Here is a 25,386-nt window from a genome sequence, read left to right as displayed (position 1 = left end):
ATCTATAGAAAACCGGGGAGGCCGTAATAGAAGCTACTGTTGCAGCTTCAGGTACCCTAAACGTCTAAAATGGGGGCAGGGTAGAAAATGAGTTAGACCCGTCGCGATTAGCTCAGTAAGTACATGGTTAACATTGTGCTGTTGAGCACGAAGTTTTAGGTAAGATTCCGTGCTAAATTCGGCCGATGGTGGCAAAGTGTCAAAGCACTCATGTTTTTAAGTTTGTGAGCACATCAATAAACTCCAGGGAGTCCAAAATAATACGGAACCCTCAACTATAGCGTCCTTCGCGACCAACCCAACTTCTCAGAAACGTAAGAGCCCATAAAGAAGTATCAAAACTTGTATTAACTGTAGATATTCATTAAGGCGGAGAGTGGAAGATCCTTACACAACTCCTCAATGTAAACGCATGTTAAGAATGAGAGTTCACAGTACTACAGAAGATAACTAAGAAACAGTACTGTAGGCTACAACGCGTGGCAAGATGGATAGTCCATAAATCCGTGCGAGAACAAAAGCTACGAGGGGCTTTAGATTGGCTGGCACTTTTGCACAGGTTAATCGCGATACATAGTGGCAGCCGGCATAACAAACCATGCGTCTTCGCCAAGGAATGGCCTTGCGAACGCGTCACGCGATTAGGCGACGCCATCTCCAGCCTTCGCAATGCTGCACCGTTCTAGCGATGCGCAGCGAAGCGCCTCGTGGCCCCGGCTATCACGATTCCCGTCGCCGCGCACGAATCCGCGGCACGCAGCTACCAGGCATTTGTGTGGGCGGTAATGGAGGTCGCATCAGAAATTCTATGGCCCGGGAGTCGCACACGGTCACGGCGTTCGCATTGGCCGAGCACGAGGCCGACGCGAGGTATAGCCACACGGGCACGCGAGTTGCGGAGCAACGCTTCCTCGTTTTCTGAGCACGCGCGACGCCATCTTAGACGAAGTGGTGAGAAACCGCTCACTCGCTTTAATGTGCGAGTTTGTCCACCGCCGAATATTTGCAGGCGGAAATCTTCAGAACTTTCTTTCTGGAAATGAATGTATAGCACCCATTTTACACAGAATGTTTCCGCAGAACTGTTACGTCATAGAAAGGATGCAAAGAAAGCCAGGGAGGTTAACCACAGGTAGTTACGATTGGCTACCTTGCAAAGGGAGGAGGGAGTAGGGGGATAAGTCGAGCATGTGCGAAATACACAACATTACACAAAAGTGTCTGAGAGCCACGTTCTCGTAACTACAGGGAAAGGTTCCAATTTAGTATATTAGCTTGTTTGTGCAGCCCGGGTGAAGCGAATGCCGGCCGTATAGCTTCTCCTCAAAACAAAAGCATCCTAAATCTTTCAGGGCATTACACCCACCGCCACTGTGATGATACGGGCTGCACTCATCAGGGAGAGAGTACACATGCGTCATCGAACAGCAGGAGGTGAGCTCATTGCATTATTGTATCACCATTGCTCATCCGCATTCATACCCTCTGTTTGTCGACCCCTTCCACTTGACCCCGCTGTGATAGCAGGCCAGAGACACGCACCTCCGGCCTACCTATCACCCTTTCTCATCTCTTCAGGCTTTGTTATCTCTCTCTCTTTCCCTCTCTCTCAGGTTGTGACATATCGTTCATGCTGACATCGGAGCTTCAGAGAGCTTTCGGCGTGCTTTGGTATAGTGTTGCCGTTTTAGTCGATTTACTTGAATCCCGTTTCTCAGTCATGCGACAGTGGTCGTTGGTGCAAGACCCCGTTTCGGAAGGCACGTGATCACACTTGTAGTATGCATTGACAAGGACGTGCTCATAAGGAGCATATACTGTAATGGCGGTGTCCCGCGTCCCGTTGTCGCTATTTCAATACGACCAGAGAGAAAATAAATTTTTTGCTTCTTTTCTTTACTCTTAGCCCCAAAAGCATTAGACGAGCTGATCATCTACGACATGAACGATACAGCGCACAATCGGTCGTCGACGAGGAAGCGTCGGCGTTTGTGTCCGTTTCACCCTGCTTAGCCCTCATCCGCTTTTGCGTCAAACGCCCTTATCGGGAAAGTGCATACGTCGCCTTTGTCAGGAGTTCAAAGGCCGCCACGTGTATCTTTCGTATGATAAAATGTCTTGTGTGTATGCATGACATCACGGGCATTACCTCTGACCAAAGGCCTTGATATACGTAGGGACTCCTGTCGAATCCATAGTGCTTGGAAGCTTTAGAAAGCTGCAAGGGCTGGCATATGCACTTGTATTTCATACTTACAGAATTGTTTTCATAAATACCATTGGATTGGATTGAGATAGCAGTAGTTAAGCGCTCAGCTGCCAACAAAGTCTTCACAAGGCTTAGTTAAAGGCTCAGTCAATAAATCAAGACGCAATCATGCTGCTTCCACGTGTTCAGCACGAGATAACCGGTGAGTTTGGAAAAAGCTGGTAATTAGACATTTCAGGGGCTGCATTTCCAGTGCTTCGTGCGCTGAAACGGTCCTTAGGAAGTCAAGTCAGACAAAATGTCGTAGGCTACCGTCCTATCCCAAAACGGTCGTACAAAAAAAAAATAAAGAAGCTTTGAGAATTCAGCCTCACATTTCTGTATGAAAGTCTGTGCATCTGTAACAACCGGCGCATAGCGAGTACCTACGCAGGCTCTGCTCCGGGTAGTTGATGACCCAGTCAGCAGACGAGCCCAGCAGGTAGTGGAGCAGGAAGACGACCTTCTTGGCTCCGCCTCGGGGAAGCTTGTCGGAGCGACGCTTCCTGCCCCACGGCACCCGCTGCACCGAGAGCACGAAGCCGTCGCTTGTCTCCACTTCGTACTCCTCCACCGGGTAGCCCTTGTCGGCGATGATCTGCGACTGGCCACGCGACGCGGTCCCGTGTTTAAGACTGTTCTATATACCAGTTGTCCCTACTGTACAGACTGTATTATGAAAAACGCTGCACATTCAAATAATACAAGTTTGCCTCACAACATCGATCACCGTCACTCATGCGGGTATCGACTCCGGTATTAAACGCCGTATTCCGGTACTTGCACGATCATTTCGAGCTTCCGTAGCATTCCTGAAGAAAGCAGCGGTTCCTCCGAGCTAAAATTGCCATAGTATGACACTGAACGTTGTTGTCGCGAAAAATACACCTAGGAGCGAGAGTATATGGACCAAGAGTGTCGCGAAGAAAGCGAATTTCGCAGCGCAGGCATGAAGGTTGGAATTGAGTTACACTGCTCAAACTGTTGGCAATGCGAGCATCACGGGGCACATTTTTCCTTTTAGAGTGTGCGCGGTAGGCACGGAGAATGTCGACTTTTCGTGGAACCTTTGGTATGTACACATCTTTCGCAGGAGCGCACACTCCAAAGTACGTAACATTTTGAGCGCGCGAACTAACAAGCCACAGCATAGATATAGCAGTGGAGCAGGAAAGCCAGCCTTTCTCTGTAGCTCTCCCTTTTCCACATTCTGCTGACCTTCCATAGAGCTTTTTGAGCGACAAGAAGAAAGAAAAAAAAATCAAAGTAAGTCGTACAGAGTTCTTGCAATCGGCTTTCCATCTAAGACCGACCTTTACCAGGCTAGGAACATCACAGCAGCGTGAAAATAGACCAGTAAAAAAAATTTTTTTTCGGAGTTCTTCCAATGTGACCTCACGCGAGGGAACTTGAACATATAGAAAGGGCCGAGAGGAGCTCTAAGCGATCAAAGGTATAATTCCGTATGAATATTTAAAGTTTCAGCCGCTGCATATGACGAGCTCTCCGTTCGGTGTAGGACGTGCATCCAAGCAAGACATTTTTTCCCGCTGTGTGTGGAATGCTGCCAACAGAATTTTCACCCTCGCTTGGCTTCGCAAAAGTGTCGCGATAATGCTGCACGTTTCTGCGGGTGTAACGCAGGAAGAGTAATACTTGCGCAGCCGCTTCCTCCCGACAATTGCGTACGCAAGGCGGAAGACGGAAACAGACAAGCGGACGGCGTGGCGCTCTCTTTACAGAAACCAAAAAAAAATTGAAAGCGTGCCGAGGAAAATGAAGGCTGCGTGAGGAGCCTCTGGATGTTTTGTCCCCTTCTCGCGGAGGCAGCTCATCGTCGCTTTCGTTATTCTTGTTGTCACGTTCTTTGTAAGTGTCATAACGTCATTCTAGCTGTGCAAATTCTTGTATAGCTTGTTTTCCAACAGACCACAGTGCGTACGTTACCTAAGCACCGCCGCTAGAAGTACACCGCAGACAGTAGCTGAAAAATTCATAAACGCTGGAGGTTCTTTTGAAATCGAGTTCATACCCATCTGGGTTTTAATATACCCGAATACATTTGCTTGAGTTTCTTTTTACTCCCAGTGTCAGTGCGTAAGTTAGTTTTTCTCTAAAAGTGATAAAGCATAAGAACAAGCTCCGTGCAGATAACGTGATTTTGTCTAGTGTTCTCAGCAGATGGATGAAGCTGTGTTTCGAGCTTGAAGCCACGTTGCGTGCCTTCTTTTGCCTTCAATGGAGTCTGCACAGAACTATTATGGTTCCCTAAGTTCGGGCTCCACCTTCTATATGCTAGATTTATTCTGCTTTACATGTAACTTTATCTTGCTACTTGATTACCTGCTTGATCTCCCAATTCATCATCATTATCAGCCTATTTTATGTCCACTGCAAGACGAAGGCCTCTCCCTGCGATCTCCGATTACCGCTGTCCTGCGCCAACCGATTCCAACTTGCGCCTTCGTATTTCTAAATTTCACCCCCATCTAGTATTCTGCCGCCCTCGACTGCACTTCCCTTCGAGAGTGAACGGGGACAGCCGATCTTCTAATTGACATAAAGAGAAAGAAATGGAGCTGGGCAGGTCATACAATACGCAGGTTAGATAACCGGTGGACCATTAGAGTCGCAGATCTCCCAATTACGCGTTTCCTGTATATCACCCCACAGTTGTTTTCTTTCCTCAGACCCCTTCATCATTCCTTTTTTCTTTTGTCTTTGAGATTGAGTTCTACTTCAATGGGACATGAGGAGAAAACCGCGCGTAAGCTTGAAAATAGCCCGCTGAATGAAATTTTAAATTTTAATTTGTGCACGACGCATTTTCGCTGTGGTCCGAGGTTTGAGTAATTCGAGTGAAGGAACACCTTCACCGCCATATAGCCCTCTCCTATCCTCTCCCCCCGTTCAATTTCTCACCTCTCGTTCTAACACAGGAAACTTCTCAACCCTAGCCTCTGGAAGCAACGGACGGGCGCATTTATTGAGTCCAAGCTTTCACGGGATCGTGACCCTGAGACAGGTTCGCAGTATGGCACTAGGGAGGAGTGCATTCGAAGCACACTTACAACTCAAGAGCTGCCTCTAATAATGTCTCCGAATACAGAATCACGGTCTTTCGATGATGGATGGAAACTTGAAGGTTAACAACAAGACATGGGGAACAAGACATACAGCACTACCAACGAGAGGGAAAAAAAAAAGCATTTAATTTTGCAAGCTGTTACACAGTGTCTCCAATATACTGTTACGTAGGAAGACGCAGACGAGAAGCTATGTACAAATATATTTACAAGGAAAATACGCTGCGCTTGGCCAAGAGGCGACAGCCCGCGCAAGCTTCTAACCGTCGTCGTCGTCTTCACACTGCTGGCCTTTCGTGATCGCACATATTGTGCCGTAGCAATACAATACAAATACAATAAAATATACAATACAATATACAAAGTAATATAACGATGCGTGTTACGTTACCACTTATTTGGTACATTCTTGCCAACATAAACCAACTAGTGCTGCAAAACATGTGATTAAATAGCGCTTGCCCTGCCTTTATTCCATCCGGTCATCGTCAAAGTTTTCTTGCCAGGAATATAATTTGCTTTACTTTAGCATTACGCCAAGCAACCGCACTTGCTGCACAGAGCTGGTTAGATTATTAGTTAAGCTGCGAGCATTTCATCTACTTGCCAGTGAAGCTTCCCGATTGTTAGCGATCGTTCAAGAAGCGACATCTCTGCGGAAGGTCGCACGCCAACACAAGTTCTACCCCTATACGATATCATATACATACGAGCCGGACAACAACGCGCCTACGCACGCAAAACAAGCTCGACTTGGCTCACGCCATGCCTCCACTTGCGACATACTCGATAGGTTAAAGTGGCCTGGCGGAAGCACAAAGAAAAAAAAAAAACACGTCTCACACGCGATAACGCCTACCCGTTGCCGCTGCCAGCATCTTGTTTGTGGATACAAGTTTGCTCACAACAATCGTCGCCTTCCGTCCGCATTCACTCATTTAAATTTTTGGTCGAGTGAATCTGCTTGTGCAGAAACTTGTCTGGCGAAAGGCTTTGCTGACTCTTTCCTTCTTCGCTTGCTCCTCTCCTAATGGGCACACGTTGAAAAACGAGATTTACAAAATAAAGTCTGGATCAACGATGCCGTTCGTGCGTCAGAATGCCTCATACGAATGGACGTGACACATGAACGCTTCAGGAGAGTGATAAGCACTGGCTGACATTAAAATAAAATAAAAGGTATTACTTTCTGGATATGCCCCTAGAATCATGGCAGATGTGCCGATTCTTTCGGCTCCTCAGGCAAAAGAGGAGGTATGGAGAGAGAGGAAAGGTAGGGAGGTCAACACGACGCGCGTCCGGTTTGCTACCCTACGCAGCAACGTTTATTGATGCTACGCAGGGGTAAGGGCGTTGGAAAAGAAGGAAAGGATGCGGATGCGAACACGTGCGGCTGCCCATCAGGCCCACAATCGATCGCTGTGGCCGGTCGTTATCATAAGGTTACGTAACGTCGCGTTGCTTCAAAGGGACTGACAACTGGCCAGCATGGAGTTGTGAGACGTTGACGGAAATCAAATGACCATGATTTGTAGCAAAAATTTCTTGTAAATGTTTTTCTTTTTATGTATGCTGTACCTGAATGTACACTAGTGTTGTTTCTTGTAGCCCCCCTATATAATACCCTCCTTCGAGGGCCTTTAGGGGTATTGTAAATAAATAAATAAATAGATCGAATCCAGCACTCTGTTCGCGATTTAGTTGGGAATTAATTTTAAATAAGCAAAGAAAGCCTTAAAAACCAGAAATGGGCGCGAACTGGAGGTGACGCCGTGGTACCTGGGTTCTAGTACGAGATTACTACGCGTAAGTCGGCTGTCATTAAGTAGGCTGTTGCGCTTTATTCTCTGCCGTATTACCAAGTAATAAAGGTCCCCGATTATCGAGCGGCGCTCGCGCCTCCCTCAATGCATGGCGGCGCATGACTGCTGTTACACACGCGCGAAATTTTGAGGACACATGCGAGCTAAAATCTTTTGTTCCATCTCGCTCAGGTCTTCGAGAGACAACATGCTTCCGAAATCAAAAGCACACGCGTGGCTACAGCAATACGCTGAACTGCGTATCGCGCGTAAAAGCGCCGTTTCGCTTTAGAGAACTTAACTAAAGCTGTCGGACATAAAATAACGCAAGCGCATACCTATTATTGTAGAAATTAGCACTTCTCGAAACGTAAATCGCAGGAACATCGGCTTGATAAACAAAAATAACACTGTCGCACAGCTACGACCGCCCCTGTCGTCTGCCTCCAACCAATGCCGGCGCATAATCGCTATAGCACTCATTTCTCACTGTTGCCAGCATACTTCCAGTGAGCTTGTGTCGGATTTGGTTGGGCTTCACATTTACCAATGCCTATTCTCTAGGACTGACTCTGTGAATGACTGACTCTATTATTGTTCTTTTCTCTTTATCTGTTATTCTCCTTTCCCTCTCCCCAAGTCTAGAGTAGCCAACCGGGCATGTCCTTGGTTAACCTCCCTACCTTACCCTCTTCATCTCTCTCTCTCTCTCTTCCAGTGAAAGATTGCATCCTCCAGGGTAGCCGTCTCCCCCAAACCACGCCCATCAAAATTCAGCAGCTAAGGTCTTGTCGTTATTCAGTGCTAAAGCGCGTGTGGATTGTGATTTCCAATCACTACACAAATTTTACTCATGCCTATCCACCATCTATGTACCAGACAGCGGTCACTACACTGCGGCACAATTTAACTTCGGCGTTTCTATAAAAGGTACAAGTCATGTCGGAAACGAAAGAACGCGACACGAAACGCAAGGAACACCGGGTGTTTTTTAGAGCCATGCGCGACAGTACAGCTGATGTGAACTTACCACATTTCTGGAGATGTCCGGGTCTACGTTGTCGACGGCCGACGACCCCTGAATCCACACGTGGGTCGCGAAGCAGGCAAACAGCGCGGCCAGCACGTGCTTGGTGCCGACGAAGCCCATCACGCCACCCGCCTTCGACGGCGACGGCATTGTCGATTGAGTCCGACCTCGAGCTGCCGTCCTTCGACGAAGCATGCACGGTCGCTGAATTCGTTGCGACTTTTCTCCCAGATATACCTCTTTCCAATCGAGGCAGACAAGTATTGAGGCACCACTAGGAAATCTAGCAAGCGAGCGCCCTTTCCATGTTGGATAAATGCCCACTCTACAACGAGGAGGAAGCGCCACCCGTCAACGATGATGTGTTGCACGGCGTCTCTCCCCGCACGGCTGGTTCAAGGCCGGTAACATCTTCTGTTTACGAAACATCACGTGACTGTTTTGCCCCTTCGCAACAGAGATTTTAAAGAACAAACATAAGATAAACGCTGAATGCTGCCTGTTACGACAGTGGGGGCGGGAACAAGTGAAAGCGACGCTAAGCCGCCACGCGAGCCTGGGAGGATGTTGCGAGGAAAGATTAGATACGAGCGCTGACATGCGCGAAAAACCTGACTCCGGCGCTGAGGCTTTCGGTAGCAGCCAGAGTGCAATGCTCGCTCTCTCTCATCCCATGTGCACCGAACGTCAACAGCAGTGTCGTCAGAGGACGGTTCCGGCTTGGAAGCTTGCTTCCCTCTTGTTTTCTCGACCGGGGAGTGTTCTTCACGGAGCTCTCGTTATCTGTCGTCACCGAGCGGCGTGCAGCAAGACTGCGCGAAATCGGTTGCTATGAGGTCTTCGTTAAACATTCGCCCCCCTACGAGACTCGTGAGGTGTCTGTCTCCCCACACCGCGAAATCCGGAGCGTTGCAATGTTTTGCGAGCAAGCTAGCGCGCGTGCCGGAGCAACCGTTCCCCGCGACTACCCGACAATGCGAAGCCATAATCCGCTTTTTTTTTCGTTTTCTTGTGCTGCCCTCTACCCCCCCTCCGCTGGAAACGTTTTGGAAGGGTGCCGGGGCATCCGCCGGTTGAATTGTGCGCCTGCCCCCACGTTCAGTGGGCGTCGGTTGCACGTTTCGTCGATCGCGAATAATTATTGATGGCTTCCCCGGGGCAGCATGTCGTTGCCTGGAAGCCAAGTAGCACTCACCGACTGCTGGGTGAGCAGGCCTGAGTGCGCTGTTGTGCTTGCAGTGCAGTCGATAAAGGCAAGCTGAGTTCCGCCTGCCGACGCGGCTGCCTTGGAGTTGGTTGCACCTGATTTCTGCACTTGCACCTCGCTTTTTTGTATTCTTTTTACACATTCTTTAGACATTTCGCGTATTCAACAAGTCGACGAGCGCACTCACCCTTCCGCGTTGGATTTACCAAAGCGGTGCACCTGTATACATCGACATCTAGAGCCAGAGATCGTTGTTAGCGTCAAATATACGGGGAAAGGTGCATCGCTCATATGAAGTAATGTCAAAACGTAGCAAAACCTGCATATCTGCGCATATGAGGCGCGTTGTTCCACCCTGAGACAAGTCAACATGAGTGGCCGAGTCACATAAACATCGGCAACTGTGATCCAGATGCATGTATTACGGGCTTTTAATATATTACTGGTTCTACATTTTCTTTGACTTCACCATACAGTGTGCGCATGCCATAAAGCATTACTAGAGAAAACTGTACTCGCATAAGCGCTCATTTATCTGCCGTGTTGCTCTGTCGCGAAAACGCGGATGCCATTGCTGACACTGTTTGTACATAATTGATCGAGGCGGTTGTTTGTGTTACTGTACCGAATGCACCGTCTCTTGTTTCGCATTTGACGCAGAGGTAAACAGTGCATCTATGGAATTTAGAAGTGTGTCAGCATGACAACACGTACAGGCCCACCCATCTACGTAGCGAATGCGACCAGCAGCCTACGAGAACGGCGTATAGATGTATAGACGTATAGATGTTGGCACAGCGCTGTTTCGCCGCTTGCCGCTTATTGCGTACGTGCCGTGAGAAGTCAATAGGTGATTTCAGATCGCTAAGGTCAGAACTGAACTATGAAAGCAGTTTCCTTCGTCCTACAGCTGCTCACTTTTCAGTTCAGGTCTGCCGGTAGCGTGCACGAACTCGACGGCTCCAGGCCAACCAGCCTTCGCTGAGCATGATCAACATTGGTTCAAACTTCCATGTGCATGACTTGCAAGGGTCGAAGCTTGTGCATTTTAAATGTTTTGACTCAGTTTGAGCATGATTATTTACAGATACAATTGATGGCGTTTCGGCTATTGCGTCGTCGGTTAGACGGCCCATCAGGCGGGGTTCGGTCGAACGATGGTCGGCACGCTGATTTTATCGGTGCTGTTGACATGAAGGCCTGTCGCATTACAAGGTAGTGTTCGTCGGTTGCGTCGTTGTCGGCCTGGGATGATGAAATGGTCTCAGCGACACACCGTGCTGAATTGTCGGCCTCGTATCGACTCGGTGTTACCGCGCCTGGGACGACTACGTGAAGTCAGACACACGGCTTCCACCACTAGCAAGTTAGGGGCGGCGCTGCAAAAAGACTTCGTCAGGGACACGGTGCTTTTAAGTGTCGCTCAAGTGTAATGCAGGGCATTTTCGTTAAATTTGCTAGTTATCAATGAAAGGCGGAAACTACGTGGCTCACGGTGTAGTCCGGACCACTCAACGGTCGGGACTGCGCCTGCAATCACCGGTCTGGACGAAGCTAACTGGGCCGCTTTCTGCTTTGAAGAGGAGTGGCAGTCTCACGCGCGCACGTTGTCGGCACCAAACAGGCTTCGAGTTAACAGCAGGGCTTCAACGCGGTACACGGCACGAGTGTTTGCAGTAGTGCGCGTCCGAGCATGTTTTTTATATATACTTTTTTTTCGGGGGAGTGGAGGGGGGGGGGGGGCACTTCCCCTCGAGATCGGGCCGCGCCGCGCGCGGGGGAACCCTTCCAAAACGTTTCGCGACTAATCCACTGGGGCAGGGTGCATGCACCGTCGCGTCTTGAAGGAAAGCGGATTGAGGCACATCGTCGCAGGAATTCTTCGCCCTTCGCCCCCACACGTATAGTTAGCTCGGAAATTGTTCGATACGCTGGATTCAACGTTCTTTGAAGAAGCACGACCGCAAAAAAAAGATCGCGTTAACAAAAGCTGTCGAGCCACTTTCTCTCTGGTAGCTCCGCCGCTGCGTCTGTCGCGTGGATTCTCCGTTGCGTGAATGGGGAACTCCGCGAATAGTTGTCTGGAGCGTTCAGGGAAAAAAAGGGAGAGTGTAACTAACTTTGAGAAGAGAGAGCAAAGCAATGCGAGCCAGACGTTGGCCAGACGAGGGTGACGACGCACGAGTAAAGAGGAGGGTACGACTACGTGCTTTACATGTTATAGCTGGACCGTCACGGCTTCTGACCCCGCCCGGCCCGACAGTGTGTCCCGCTGGCCTTCTTTCTGTGGTATGAATAATCTCTCCTGCCACTTTGTCACCCGACTGGCTGCTTGCGTCATCCATCACTTGACGGGGCGCACTGCCCGTAGGACGAGATGGAGAGTTATGCTTTGAACAAGCGCATGTGCTTCTAAACCGTGAGAGATGGGAGTTAGTTCGCCGTCTCGAGTGACTTGCCGACCGCGTGGCCCTGCGGCATAATGCGAGATTTACTTGTTATGCTTGACTACCGACTACTGGACTCACTGCCACGTGCCTGCTTTTGTCGGGCGGCTCTCTGGCAAACAGAGTCGCGTCGCTGCACTGAACTGCAAGCCGAACGAAAAGTAAAAGACTGGGACGAATGAAATGAAGGCGGCGGGCTGCACGGCACGCGGGACGCTGAAAACATTGTAGCACCTCGCTCTGTTTCTCTTTGTACATCGTCTCGTCCCGCGGAACGCGAAAACGGTAGGTGAGGCATAAAGAAACAGGTTTCAGGGATAAATATGAGAGATCGACACGAACTTGTTCTGGCTGGTTGTTGGAAAAAGTCTATAAGAAGAGGAGTGGTCGGAGAGAACAACTAGCAAGCTTGGAACAAGAGGACAGTTGAAGGCAGAAGGCGCTACCTGTACTGCAGGTGTGTGCCGTCGCTACGCACGCCAGCGCGCTTCACGCTTTTGTAAGCCGCTTGACTTCGGCGCTTGACCTAAGTGTTATTTTTTTTTCTCTCGCCTTCGACCTTGACAAGGCCGAGCTGTCATACAGAACGCTCAAGCGAGTGAGGTTACAAACTTATTTTCTCTGAACTTAGCAAAATATCCTGAGCTTGTGACTATGCAAAGCTTCGGCAGGTAGCCCAGATGCGCTTCGTTCCAAAAATGCGCAAGGACCGTAACCTCATTGTATAAGCCGATGTTTCCCCATTCTATTTGGGACATATTGTGTAAAATATTGGGCTATGGGTGCCCTGCAATGAAGTTTGCCTGTATATGTCGCGCCACCTAGCAGCGGCAGTGAGCACCCGCGAGTAGGCCCTCGCCGTCATTTCACCATTGTCAGTGGTGCGCTCATGCCCGTCTGAAAGCCTGCTTTTCCAATTTTCCAATGGATTCACGGCGGCCTCTTGGCAGCTCCTCTGTGAGAAGTGTGAACAAAACGAACAAGCGCAGATACTGCTGTGTTAAGGATTGTCGCAACCGCGAAGGGCATGTCGGTAAACGTAAAAACGTGTCGGTAAAATTTCTGGTAAACGATCAAACTAAGACGTAAATGCAAAAACATGAAAGAAAAAAACAAGAACCAGCTGTGACATCCGTCAACTGCATAAAAGCGCGTGAACTGATTCCCGTTGGTGCAAACTAGTTTAGTTAGTTATTTAGCTCGTCTTGCGCCAAAACAAACGCGCAGTGGTTGTTACGTGTCAAATCTAGCTTCGTAAGCGCTCTGTGCTGGAGCTTTGTACGCACTGTGCTTGTTTCTGCTGCTGACTGCAGCTGGGATGCGACTGCTGGAACCGGGCTCATTCGTGCCATGTTTTCTCGCGCTTAGAACAACAGAACTAAGGTTGGAGCACACCACAGCACACGTCGAGTATTCGAAAATCAGCATTTCTCTCACGCACGTTAGGCATATTTGTTCAGTCTTCAGTTTGTTTAGTCCCATCTGATTGCTCTCTATTATGCTTCAGCGGTAATGCCCTCTCACATTCGAGCCCGAACGACAATACTAGAATATGCTCGAGGCACTTTGTCAACGGAGAAAAAAGCACTTACATGCAATTTCGCCAAAACCTCTACACTTGCGAGGTGAGAGGCACGCTCCAAGTAATGAAACTACAAATGACAGTCGAAAAACGTCCACGGCCGTATTTACTCACTTAAGTGGCATAAAATGATTATTTGTTAACTTTGAGTTCGACGTTGTAAGCATGCTTGCTTTGTTGAGACACCTGAGGTGGTTGCTTAGTGGCTATGGTGTTGGGCTGCTAAGCACGAGTTCGCGGGATTAAATCCCGGCCATGGCGGCCTAATTCCGATAGGGGCGAAATGCGAAAAACACCTGTGTACTTAGATTTAGGGCCACGTTAAAAAATCCCAGGTGGTCCAAATTATTCCCAAGTCCCCCACTACGGCGTGCCTCCTAATCAGGTCGTGGTTTCGGCACCTAAGACCCAATAATCTAATGTAAGCACCTCTCTGCGATGTCCGTGCTGTTTACTTCTTTGACACGATATACATGGTTGTAGTCGTAAGTTTGATGTCCTTTCTCAAGCGTGGGCGGTCGAAAATGGGCCTCGATGCTTTCGGTTGCCTTAAAACCACAATTTAGTGTGTCCGACAGGTTTCAAACGAGCGCCGCAAAAGCATGCCTCCGTAGCAGTGGCCGCCTCGGTGTTTCGCACAATTGACACGGTGGCGCTGACGGCTGAGCCGATCGCTGCGCCGCCTGACCATTGAAGGTAAACGGTTCGGCCTATTCAGGTGGATTACCTGAACAGACAGAAATAATTGCAAGAGAAATCGTTATATTCCGGTAGCTAATTCTATCCACTAAATTTTAGATTCACTAAACAACTTGTTGTTTATAATCATTCTCTTAAGGCCACGTGCTGCAACTGTGAAGTTGAACCTGAGCAGTAGTGAAGACATGTATGCTTGGCCTAAACCTTAAATCTGCCCCACTTTCGAGAAATCCGTCTTAAAAGTCTGCTCGAAAATGTGTTTCCGTTCTAGTTGATACGGACGCTTTGAGGAAACATAACTGGAACACTGCTGTATTTTGTAGCCCGTTTATGGACGGACATTTTGAAAGGGTTCCTACTGTTTGGACTTCTGTGAAGGACATGGCTTCACTATTCTTATGTTTCGGTTTTCCACAGACCGTAAAATCAATAATTACATGGCTATTCAACAAATCTTTTTGATAGCTACCTGGACGCTGCGGTTTCGAATGAATGTCATTTCAGTTACTTCCAATAATTTACCTCCAAGTTAGCGCGCCGACCACTCCAAATTCAGCAGAAAAGTTCCTGTTTTTTGAGTAAATGTCCTGTGCCTCGACTTGACCCAATCGATATGACCAAATGTCCCAACTTTTGCTTGCCTTTTTGTACCAGATAACGATAAAGAATTCCTTTCTTTAATGCCTGACAGCTCGTTTGAACATTCGTATTTTTGTGTGCGTGTGTGTTTTGTTGCATTGTCACAAACAAAAGGCGATTTCGTTTTTTGTCTTGGCTCTAGCTCTGCTCTAGGTCATAGCCTTTGCCATTATCTCTATTTGTATTGATAGCTGTGCTCGTCAGACACCTTGTTGTCAATCGCTAGTCGGTCGGAGAAAAAAAAAAAAAAACTGGCGGCTCCTGGTACTGACATCGTGGGTCGCCGCCAGCCACTCCCTCTCCTTCCTCATTCATCCCGCCCCCTCCGACCGGTGTTCGTCCATTCGAGTTTGGCAACCCCACTGAAAAGGCGTTACTGCGCTGTCACGCGCAATGCATTTTCAAAGAAATAAAACAAAAAAAACGTGCAGTATCATCAGCTGTTGTAGTCGTTTGGTCTAATTTACGCCAAGCTAGAATTATTGCCACAGACTAAGCCAGAAAAGCAGGCATGAAATCAGGCAAACTTAGAGCGCAGGGAAAAATATTCCAATGCCAGTTTTTCCCTCAGTGCGATGCATCTATCGCAATGATAATGTTTCTTGCTAGATTGCTTAGATGGTCTTGTAATATATCGTTTAAGATGCCGTAAGGTAGTAGTTTTGTGCGTGGTTTGAGGAAACGTCATTAAGTGGTTCAAGTAAAATGTGCACAATTATATCCTGTGGTGTATGAAACCTGGACCAATGGCGGAAAAAAATAACACTAGATCGAGAAGAAAATTATTTCAGGGCGGCTTAATGGTGATTTATATAGTCTTAAGAAAGCCTGAACGGTCAGAAGGAGAATTCGGCATATAATGGGTGGAATTCTCGCTTCCAGGTATATTATGGCAGTTGCAACGTATTTTCGAAGTCCTAAGCACAGACGTTCGCCTCTCATTCTAATAAAACTAGTGGCCGAAGCTTGTGTGGTGGCACACCTGAGAATAAAGCACAGCCAAATTCTAATACCGAGTGAACGTACATTTTGTAATCCATGAAAAGTCATTTTCTTCGCATACCTGATCTTCGATTGTTCAACTTGCGCAATCCTACCATAATTGGGACAATATGACAAGAGTGCATACGAACATAGATCATAGGGCCATGAGATGAATGTAGATCATGAAACATCATGAAACAGCCGCCTGCGTCTTGCTGTGTACCGAAATTGGTACATTATGACAAGAGTGTAAGACGAATATAAATGATCGCTCATGACATGGATGTCAAGACATGCGTGTCATGTAGGTCACGAGACAGCCGCCTACCTCCTAGTGCTGTCATGGTCGTTTCGTTAACTTGGTATGTACCAAAATTGGCACAGTATGACAAGAATGTATGACGAGCATAAATGATAAGTCATGACATGCGTGTCATGTAGGTCATGAAACAACCGCCTGCGTCATAGCCGTTTCGCTAGCTTGGTAGGCTCCCCGGACACTGATTCGCACAACATCGATTTCCACTAGGCGTGGGATCTGTCGGCTTTTTTTATTCTTTGCGCCGTCGGACAATTCTGGTACCATCACTCGGTGGCGACGCCAACAACGCCTGATTTTCGCATGATGGAGCATCTAATCCTTCGCATTAAAATAATAATAATAATAATAATAATAATAATAATAATAATTCCACTTCAAGAAGTTTTACACCGCGCCCACAGCCATAAATTTCACTTCGTTTTCTCGGCATACCACTATTCGGTCCTAGATTTTCGTTCTTCGCCTTTCTTCCTTTTTCTTTTACATTCTGTCCTATTCTTCTTCTTTTAGTAATCTTTAAGATCCAAAAGAAATGCCCCCGTGATTTATATTGTTTTGAGCTTTTCAGAAGAATTGTTCGCCACGGGAACCGTTACCCGAAGTCGCGTACCACTTACTGGAACTAGTGCGAAAAGAATCTTGTTTTCGTTGCCTTTACGGGAAACCGCACGGAAACCTAGTGCTATACTTCTTCTTTGATGGGGGATGGGCGTAGTTGGGGGAGTAGGGAGGTGTCCTTTTCTTGGGATTAACTGTCACCTTCCGTGTCGTGTTCCGAAGACGGACCGTGCGGAAGCCATTCTGGAGCGTTTAGACGCACAGTATCTTCCCACGTGTTTCGCGGCAACAGACGTATAGAACGCGTGTCGTGTACACGGGCAAGTACAAACTTGGTTGAGGGGAAGCGGAGGAGGGAATCGCCTCGGCAGAAAGGAAGCACGGAGCCATTCAGAAGCGCTATAAATGGGACTTTTACTTTGTGTACAATAAGGAAATGCAATGGCGTTTTGCTGTTGAGAACAAGTTCGCAGGTTAGGTTCCCAACCGCTGCGGAAACGTTCCGGTGGCAGTGGAATGCGAGTAAACGTTCGTACTACTATAAGTTTAGGCCCACGTTGGAGAATACGCAAGTGCTAGAAAATATGATCTCGAACCTTCCGCTGCGGCGACCCTTTCATAGCCCTCTGTGAAGCTTTGGCACGTGAAATTCGATCAATTAGTCGCTTGGCGTTTTATTATCTTATTTGTAACTTAATTAATTCACTGAAATTTTACCGCTGTCACATGTCATTCATTTTTGGAAACTGTTCCGACGTATCTTCCACCGTGATCACCTGCTTTTACGTATGTAGTACGGGCTAACTACCCCTTGTGTAATACGCCGAATAGCGTATTTAAGGAAATAAAGTGAAGCGATATAAAGGACCACAATAGCGACCAACCAGTGCTGCTCATGCCGGTCATTTTTGTTCACGTGTTGCCTTTCACCCTTAAATGTATAGGTTTTTCATGTGCCAGAATGACGCGGTGTAAGAGATTCCTTCGCCATGCGACAGGAAGCATTTGTAGGCCAGACCCGATCAATGTTTAAACGAGATGTTAACGCTAGCATCAAAACTAAGTTAGGAATGTGAAAGTTGGTCCCCTTGGCGATCCTCTGTCGTGGATACAAACGACCCATAAAACCACATTGTTCTCAAGACCACCCTTGCCACTGCCTATGAAGAGACCAGGAGCACGTTTAAATGAAGCGATTTCTGTGTAATCACTAATGGAAGTGAAAATAAACCTTATTTGTACATTTAAAACCATGAAGGTAACAGGTTTGGGCATGATGGTTATTCGTCGTAATGAAATAACATAGTGCAGTAAGGACGAGGGACAAGTCGCGACAGGACAACCGCTAAGACGGCGTTAGCGCTTGTCCTGTCTCGACTTGGCCCTCGTCCTTACTGCGCTAGGTTACTTCCATGACCATATAAAAAAAAAACCGTGTCTGATTCCATCTCCCTTTTTCTCTCTTCCACTTCCTTAAAAGCGAACGAGTAAAACCTATAAATAATTTTGTATCGCATGTCCTATATGTGTTAGGCACGGAACATCTCGACAAAAGGGAACACAGAGCACCAAATTCTCGCAGCTTTATTTTTTCCTCAACTTTATCTGAATATTTCAAAGCACAACCCACACACAGAAAACACATTGGTCCTGCAAGGTAGCTTTCAAAAGTGGAATATGAGTTGGAGTTCCAAGCACATATAACAGGAGTCATGTATCACACATATGAGGTGGAAGAGTATCAGGCTGTATCACTCCCTTGTTTGCTTCGTATATTGATTTACAGCACGCGATACACTAAGTGCATAGCAAAAAACACGTCATTTCATGGAATTCAAGCCCCACTCGACAAGTCAATTCGTGCTTACGAAGGTCTGATAAATTGGGGCCTGGTGTTTTGCAAATCAATATTTGTTCTTTAACTGAGTGACCACTGTATTTGAAGTAGTATTGGATACAAGTTGAGAATGCTTGATCCTTTACCTTGACGCCACATCCCTCATCACTGCAGGCAAGGCTATGTAAAAGAGAACCATGTGCTTGAGAAACGCAGGGGTCACTGCATTAATGTTAGTTACCTAGGTTAATGCCAACTTGCGTTCTGTCGGAAAGGCGCGTTATAGGTCTTGCTTTAAATTAACTTGTTGGTGCGCAATCGCCCACCTGTAATTTAGCAGAGTTAGAAGTTAGAATAAATCAAGATTCTTATGATTCCTTCATTTATGCTTTCATGACCACTTATGACCATCGCAATGCCACGTACGCCGAGCGGCACGGCGAAATATAACAGCCTTTCCGTCAAAACAAATCCTGTATTTCTCGCTGTCTCGGTATCTATAAGACAGTAGTCTAGCCGTAAATGTTACTTGCTAACTACTGATGCTTTCCGGACGGCACCACTCTGCGAAATTGTGCTTCACGCCATTCGCAGGGATGAATATATACACTACATTATCATTGAGATGTAAAGGGCCATGAGCTTCCCATAAAACCTAGCTCTGCGGAGGTTAAAGGGTGCTTGTATGTAAATTAAAGGTTCCGCAGCGTGCGCAAAGTGCAAAAAACGAGCATGTCAAAATCACCATGCGTTCTCTTTCTACCTCACACGGTGACTGTTTCGCTGAAAAGCCTTGGCAGCAGCAGATGGGTGAAAATCCAATACCGCGAGTCTTTGTAAAAGTGACAATGAGCGGGAGTGTTGGGACAACCGTTACATATCGTGCTATCATCCACGAACTCTGGTAGCGTAGTTGCAGAGCATGTGAAAACGGTTAACAGGCTTCGGCTCGGCATGATCGTTATGAAATATACCATTAGGCTACGAGAAGGCAAACGGTATAAAGCGCAGGGCGCGCGAGGCAGCTTCGTGTTCACGTCAGTTCGTCATCGTTCGCAGTAGCAAAGATGACTGACGATACGCGAATAAACCAAGAAGATGTTGACAACGCTTGCTGAAGAACCATATGGGTGTCAACAGCGGTTGAACAAGATCGCAATGGCTCTGGAACCGAGGTTTAGACAAGGGCGCTTGTTTTCATCATGGTAAGTCCCCTTGTTGAAAATGTTGACTCCAAGGTCATCTCTTGTTCTACCGCTGTTGGTCACTTCAAGCCTTTCATATTCCTGTGAACTTCTACCTTATTCGCTAGGTGAAAGGAAAGAATAAAGTATCCAGTGACCAGATAAAACAGCGTCAGCACCTAAACCTCAGCACAGCCAATAAATTAGCGCACCAGCGTCAGCATAAGACAATACATCATCAATAAATAACACGTCGCTTGCAGCACAGCAATATACAGCGACTGAGAACGTCTCTAATCACTGCGGAGTCCATATACCATCGCAATCGTAGCGTCCACATCTCACAACACCTCGCACAATAAAACCGTTTTCCATTTCAGATTACTCGCATCGTGACAGGAGAGAACACTCGGGCATCCTTCGCAGAACCCCAAATTACCCTCACTGAGTCAGAAACATTTCCTCATCTTGAAGTATGACACTTACATCACTTCCTGGCAGTGCCCTTAGAGACGAAAGTGACATAAAGGAAATGTCCCAGCTATAACACTCAACAATCAATAAGCTCTGGAAACAGAGGTACCCAGCGTTAGTGTGGCCTGCTATTCCGCGTTCAAAGGCATACTGTTTTCCTTTCACATTAACATAATTAGCCTATGTGAGGCACGACCAGCATCTAAAGGTTCTTTTTCAGCATTTATGTCTGCTGACGGAAGATTATTTTTGGGCGGGAGATATCACAGAACACACAGTGCTAAACGCCGAACGAGCTAGGTTGCACCGTTCAACCTAAGCTCCTTGGCGTATGGGCCCAACAGCTCCCAGTTGTTCGCTACTTCCAAAACCACAAGTGAGTACATGAGAATACGTTCCTGAACTTCTAGCCATTATGGTCTGCGGCTCCAACAAATACATGCAAAGCTAGCCATATTTGATCGCATTGCGTAGTAATCCAGAATCCGATCAAATCATGAAAACAGGCAACAATAATTTTGCTCTAACACTTGTTCTTGCGTGCAAACTAATGTTCAAGAGCAAAGGCAGGGGCCCTATAACGTAAAACTATTCCAGTATGCTTTTATTCCAATCTCCTGACGTCAAATTCGCGTAACCGCGACGCAAGCATCGGGCGGTGACCCGCAGCGTTGTCTGAACAGACCAATCAAACGCTCTTCTAGTTTAAAGGAGGTGACTTTTCTTTCCTTTCAACATGAATAATATTGCCTTCATTGAGCGGTTTTTCATTTGTAACTGGCTGCCAGGAGGCGACAACCACGCTCAAGTGGTAAGGGTTTCGATGGCGCCGAACTAGCGCTCTGAAAATAGATAACCGTATGAAGAGGGTGGTGTGGGCGCCTGCGATAGGTCAGCTTTCCCTTGCTTAGCTTGAGGTGGCTGGTCGAAAATCGCTGCGGCGTGCAGCGGAAGGTTAAGAATGCTGCTAAAACGGCTCCTCAGCGGAGAAGAGCTGGCAGAGCGGGGTCGTAAACGTGCTGAAAGGGCTCAAAAACGTTACACGGCCACACAAAAAGTTTTACTACACGGAAATAAACCTAAGCTCTCCGGCAGGTGTAAGTAGCCATTGCCTGAGCAACCGATGACAACCATCTTTTATTCCTTTCGGAAGGGGGCAGCCTGCGGCTATTCATAAAGAAATTCAGCTTTGTTCGGCATATTAATATATCTTTAACGCATACACGTCACTTTGACGCGGTGAGTTTTCGCGGTTTTGTGAAGTCGCGTGATATGCAGGTGAAGTGGGGGCAGCCCGAAAACTTTTGACCAATAGCAAAGGGCTAATGGAGAAATGGCGTCGAATCAGAAATACCTATTCTTTTTCTCAGTACAATCGTGCGTAATCAGTGTGTTCACGTCATATCGGATGGGGAGCTATCGCGGTTTTCGTGACGTCGCCTGACAGACAGGCGAAGTGGGAGTGGCCCAAAGATACTTTTTGACCAATCGCAGAGGGCTGATTGCAGAATTGAAATAAAAAAGTTTGGAATAGCTTTACTTTATAGCGCACCAGATGCTGAAGAAAGCTTCACGCACAGCAAAATATGCTATAATGTGGCCATACGCTTAATATCAGCGTGTTACTGCATGACTGCAGTTAGAAGAACAAGTACACAAAATATGCCTTTGGGGAGCCTGTCATATTGCGCAGAAATCAAATTCAGGCCAAATTCACAAATCTCTTGGCTAGTAAGAGCTATCTGTCATTGGCCATCCGCTTTCGTTAATCATATATTCGCTATCACGAGTGACTTTTACGGATCATCCTAACCTTACGAACTGCTCTGTGAATACGAGCCCAGGCGCTGGGCAGCTAAACAATATTTCGTCCCTTGGATTAGAACAATATATAATTAAACACCGTTCTTGACTAGGTCTTAGAAAAAAAAAACTACCGTGATACGGTATTCATCTACAGGTTCTTATTGCACGAAGCTTCAGCTATATAAACGCAGCTAAATAAACGAGTCTTATCGGACATGCATAAAAAGCTCAGTAACGTGCCACTCTGTACAAACTTATCCAAAGACCCAACAGGACTCACCAATACATGGAAACGGAAGTGGAAAAGTTGCCAGTGCTCGGCCGCGTAATCATCGGCAAACATCGGTGTCTCGTGAACAAGTGCAAACTGCACGCACTATTGGTGCTTGCAAAAGCAGTAAAGTTCGAGTTGGTGGTTCTTGACGCACGACGACTGGCCGCCGTGCCAGTTTAGACGACTCACACGTTCCGCAGCGAGGGCTCCCGTGCCATTCACGGCCACGGTAGCTTCGAGGAGACCCTCGCCCGGGAAACACTTCAGCGTTACCCAGAAGTAACGCGTGTCACTGCTAGCGTCAACCGTAACCTCGTACACGTCCACGACGCTGCGGAGCTGGAGGCGCACGCACTTTCCCGGCGCACCGTCCTCAAGCCAGCCATTGACGGTCTGCAGGACAAAGTTGGCCATTTTCCTGGACAGTGGGTCGGTCACGGGAAACTGTCCACTGTCGTGGCAGCAGCACCAGTGAGGAGCGATGAAGGCATCCCTGCAAGTCCGGTTCTCGGGCACTTCTCTGAACAAACTTATGCCGTGTTTGGTCTTGAAGGACGGGAGATCGTTGGGAAAGTCGGCGAGTTCCAGAAGGGTAGCGTGCAGGTCGTAATGAGTGGTGAGACGTCGCTGGTTTATCTTGAGGTTTTTGACGGCCTCGGGATACTTGCGGCGGAACTCTCGTGGCAGCATCAGGAACACGAAAGGCATTCGGTCTTCGTACTTGCCTATGAGTGTCTGCCGAATGGGCCCGTAGCGCATGCCGTGGTCGCTGAGGAACACCACCACAGACTTGTCCATCACACCGCTGGCGTTGAGCCTCTGTAAGGCTCGAAGAAAAGGCTCGTCCGCGAATCCAGCGGAATTGAAGTTGTCGTGCGTCACATCGGATATCCACGTGTAAGTGAAGTAGCTGCGGTTTCCGAGAAAGGCGACGAGAGACGTGGTGTAGTCAAGGTACTTTTCCGTCTGGATGGTCGAGCCTACACAGCCTTTGCCTCCACCGATAAACTTCTTGAACTTGGAGTTGTCGATCGCAAAAATCATGGGGCGGCAGTAGTAGTCGGTGGGAATGTCTTTGAACCCTTTGAGTAGGTAATTAAAAAGACCGTATTTCGGACTTTCCTCAAGAAAGAGTGTTCGGTAGCCGAGGGCGGCGTACTTATCCCAGATGAACTCAAGATTGTCGAAAAACTTCTCGGGACACAGCGCCATGGCTTCTTCGCCCGACTTCCCGGTCAACAAAGGGACTTGATTAGGAAACGAATTGTCGCCCACCTTGTTGTACCCGTATAATTCGACGGCGTCCATTTGTTCCAGCAGGAAAGCTCGAGTCCTTTTCAGATGACGAAGTGAGTTGAGCCGAGAGACGGAGTCCAGGCCGACGATCACAACGTTTAAGCGTTCTTTCGTGCGGTTCAACTGCGGGCTCACTGCTTCCTCGGCGAGCTTGCAGCGCTGTTCCACTTGTTCCTTCAGAACAGGCACCATTAGGAATTCCTCGTGAAACTTCATACGGTTTCCGGAACACGTCACGAACACGAAATCACTGGACAGTGGAGTTCCGAAGACGAGCCTGGCACTGGGGTGGTAAACTACTGCCGAATCCGGTTCTGTCCGGTTCTCGTCGCGAGTTATTTTCTGATACGTGCATAATACATCGCGAGGCTTGTACTTGTAGTGCTCCCAGAGAACCCTGGCGTCAATAGAAGGCACGTTAGCCGCGAGGCGTATGAAGCTGGGCTTTCCGGGACACGTGTACAAGGTCTGCTTGCGGTACAAGCCGGCCACTGTCCAGTGGAACGGATCGAAGGTGGGTATCTTGCAGCCGCTCGTGTAAATTGAGTACCCGGGCTGTCCTATTCGCACGAGTTCTTTGGCGACGACGACAGGCTTCAGCCAGAAGGATTCGTCCTGGCGCGAGTAGAAGAAGAAAAGCGACGCCAGGCCGACGGTCCCGACGATCACCAGTACCGTGTTCTTCTTGCGCACGGTCTTCGTAGGCACCTGTAACAGTGGAAGTAGAAGCCGCCACAGCCTCTTAAATGTGGGGCTGCACCGAAGCCGCCCGCTTCACTACCGTCACTGGATCTATATTTCACACCATGGATCCCTGCTGAACCTCAATGAACATAACAAACTATTACATGTACTTCCCTGGGCAAAAGTATAGGGACCGGGGATTCCGCGATAAAGCAATTTTTTTTTTCTCAGTCTATGGATTCACTTAGAAACTGAGGACGGCAGGCTAAACTTGGAACTGCGAACATTCCACTCGTAAATTACAGTCCGTGCGTCTAGATTACGAAGAAATTCAGTTTTTTTTCTGCGAGTATATGGTCTGTATATACTATTGCTCACGGGTGTAGGTATAACAAAACTTTTGAGAATAAAAAAAGAAAGACGCCTTCGTCTCCGTGATGGCTGACAAGGCCGGCTTTACTATACATATATAGGCTGATGAATAGTGCACAAGAATAATGCACAGTTGAGACTGAGCCGTCCGTCATTACGGATTAATGAAAAAATAAATTGAATGAATGCATTATTAGCATTTTCATTTAAGCTTATGTCGCAAATTGTGACAGCTCGTCACTGTTTCCTTCTACTATCTGTAAAAATTGGTATGTATGTTCTTTTGGATCGGCAGCAGCACACACTGGCCGCTAATTATTAATTCGACATCACACAATTTGTGCTAGAAACTATCCTAGGCAGTCCTTAAACTTTAGAACCATCTGTCGCATTTCTTAGTCCTCTTTTTACTTCGAGTGTATCACATCTATTGAGTAAGCTTGAACACGCAAATGAGTGGTATAAGCCTACGTTCTCTCTGTAAAAATGGCGCAAGAAATGTCTCGCTAAACAGGAATAGCGGTGAATGCAGGCGTTTCATTTTACTACGAGGCATAACAAAATTATGCCAGCATACATTTCCATAAATTAGTCTAGTCATTAGGTGATATCGTAAGATTTGCTGTGGAGACATTCAAAATGTGTAGAATGCCTGAAACAAAGCACACATGTGTTGAAAAAACGAGATCCTCGCCTTATATTTATTATCTGGGAAAACAGTTTGTCTGCACTTTTCTTACAATCGTTGCTGCCCCGCAGCTCATGTGCTGGCTCGTAAATGGTGGAGGAAAGATCCTTTGGAATGCAGGCCAACACCAAAACAACGCAGTAGATTTCCGTTAGTACGCTTCTTGC

At 47.5% G+C, this 25,386-nt stretch overlaps 1 protein-coding gene across 4 annotated transcripts in view; it reads right to left on the bottom strand.

Moving 5' to 3' along the window:
* Positions 1-25,386, bottom strand: part of LOC135920373 (lysosomal acid lipase/cholesteryl ester hydrolase-like) — a 66,139-nt gene that overhangs the window by 13,547 nt on the left and 27,206 nt on the right. The window contains exons 1-2 of one of the 4 annotated variants that reach the window (XM_065454647.2): positions 22,186-22,388; positions 2,639-2,852 (exon numbers count right to left, since the gene is read on the bottom strand). In XM_065454647.2, the coding sequence (XP_065310719.1) occupies positions 2,639-2,852; positions 22,186-22,248 (277 nt within the window). In that variant the 5' untranslated portion in view covers positions 22,249-22,388. Of the gene's footprint in view, positions 1-2,638; positions 2,853-8,166; positions 9,197-18,176; positions 24,184-25,386 lie in introns of those variants that run through there. The other 3 variants (XM_065454638.2, XR_011512316.1, XM_065454632.2) reach the window with 3 other exon arrangements.

This window comes from Dermacentor albipictus, chromosome 2 (assembly GCF_038994185.2).
Source record: "Dermacentor albipictus isolate Rhodes 1998 colony chromosome 2, USDA_Dalb.pri_finalv2, whole genome shotgun sequence".
In the NCBI taxonomy this organism is placed as follows: domain Eukaryota; kingdom Metazoa; phylum Arthropoda; class Arachnida; order Ixodida; family Ixodidae; genus Dermacentor; species Dermacentor albipictus.
Note: the sequence above shows the minus strand (reverse complement) of the source record. Positions and strands in the feature narration are given on the sequence as shown.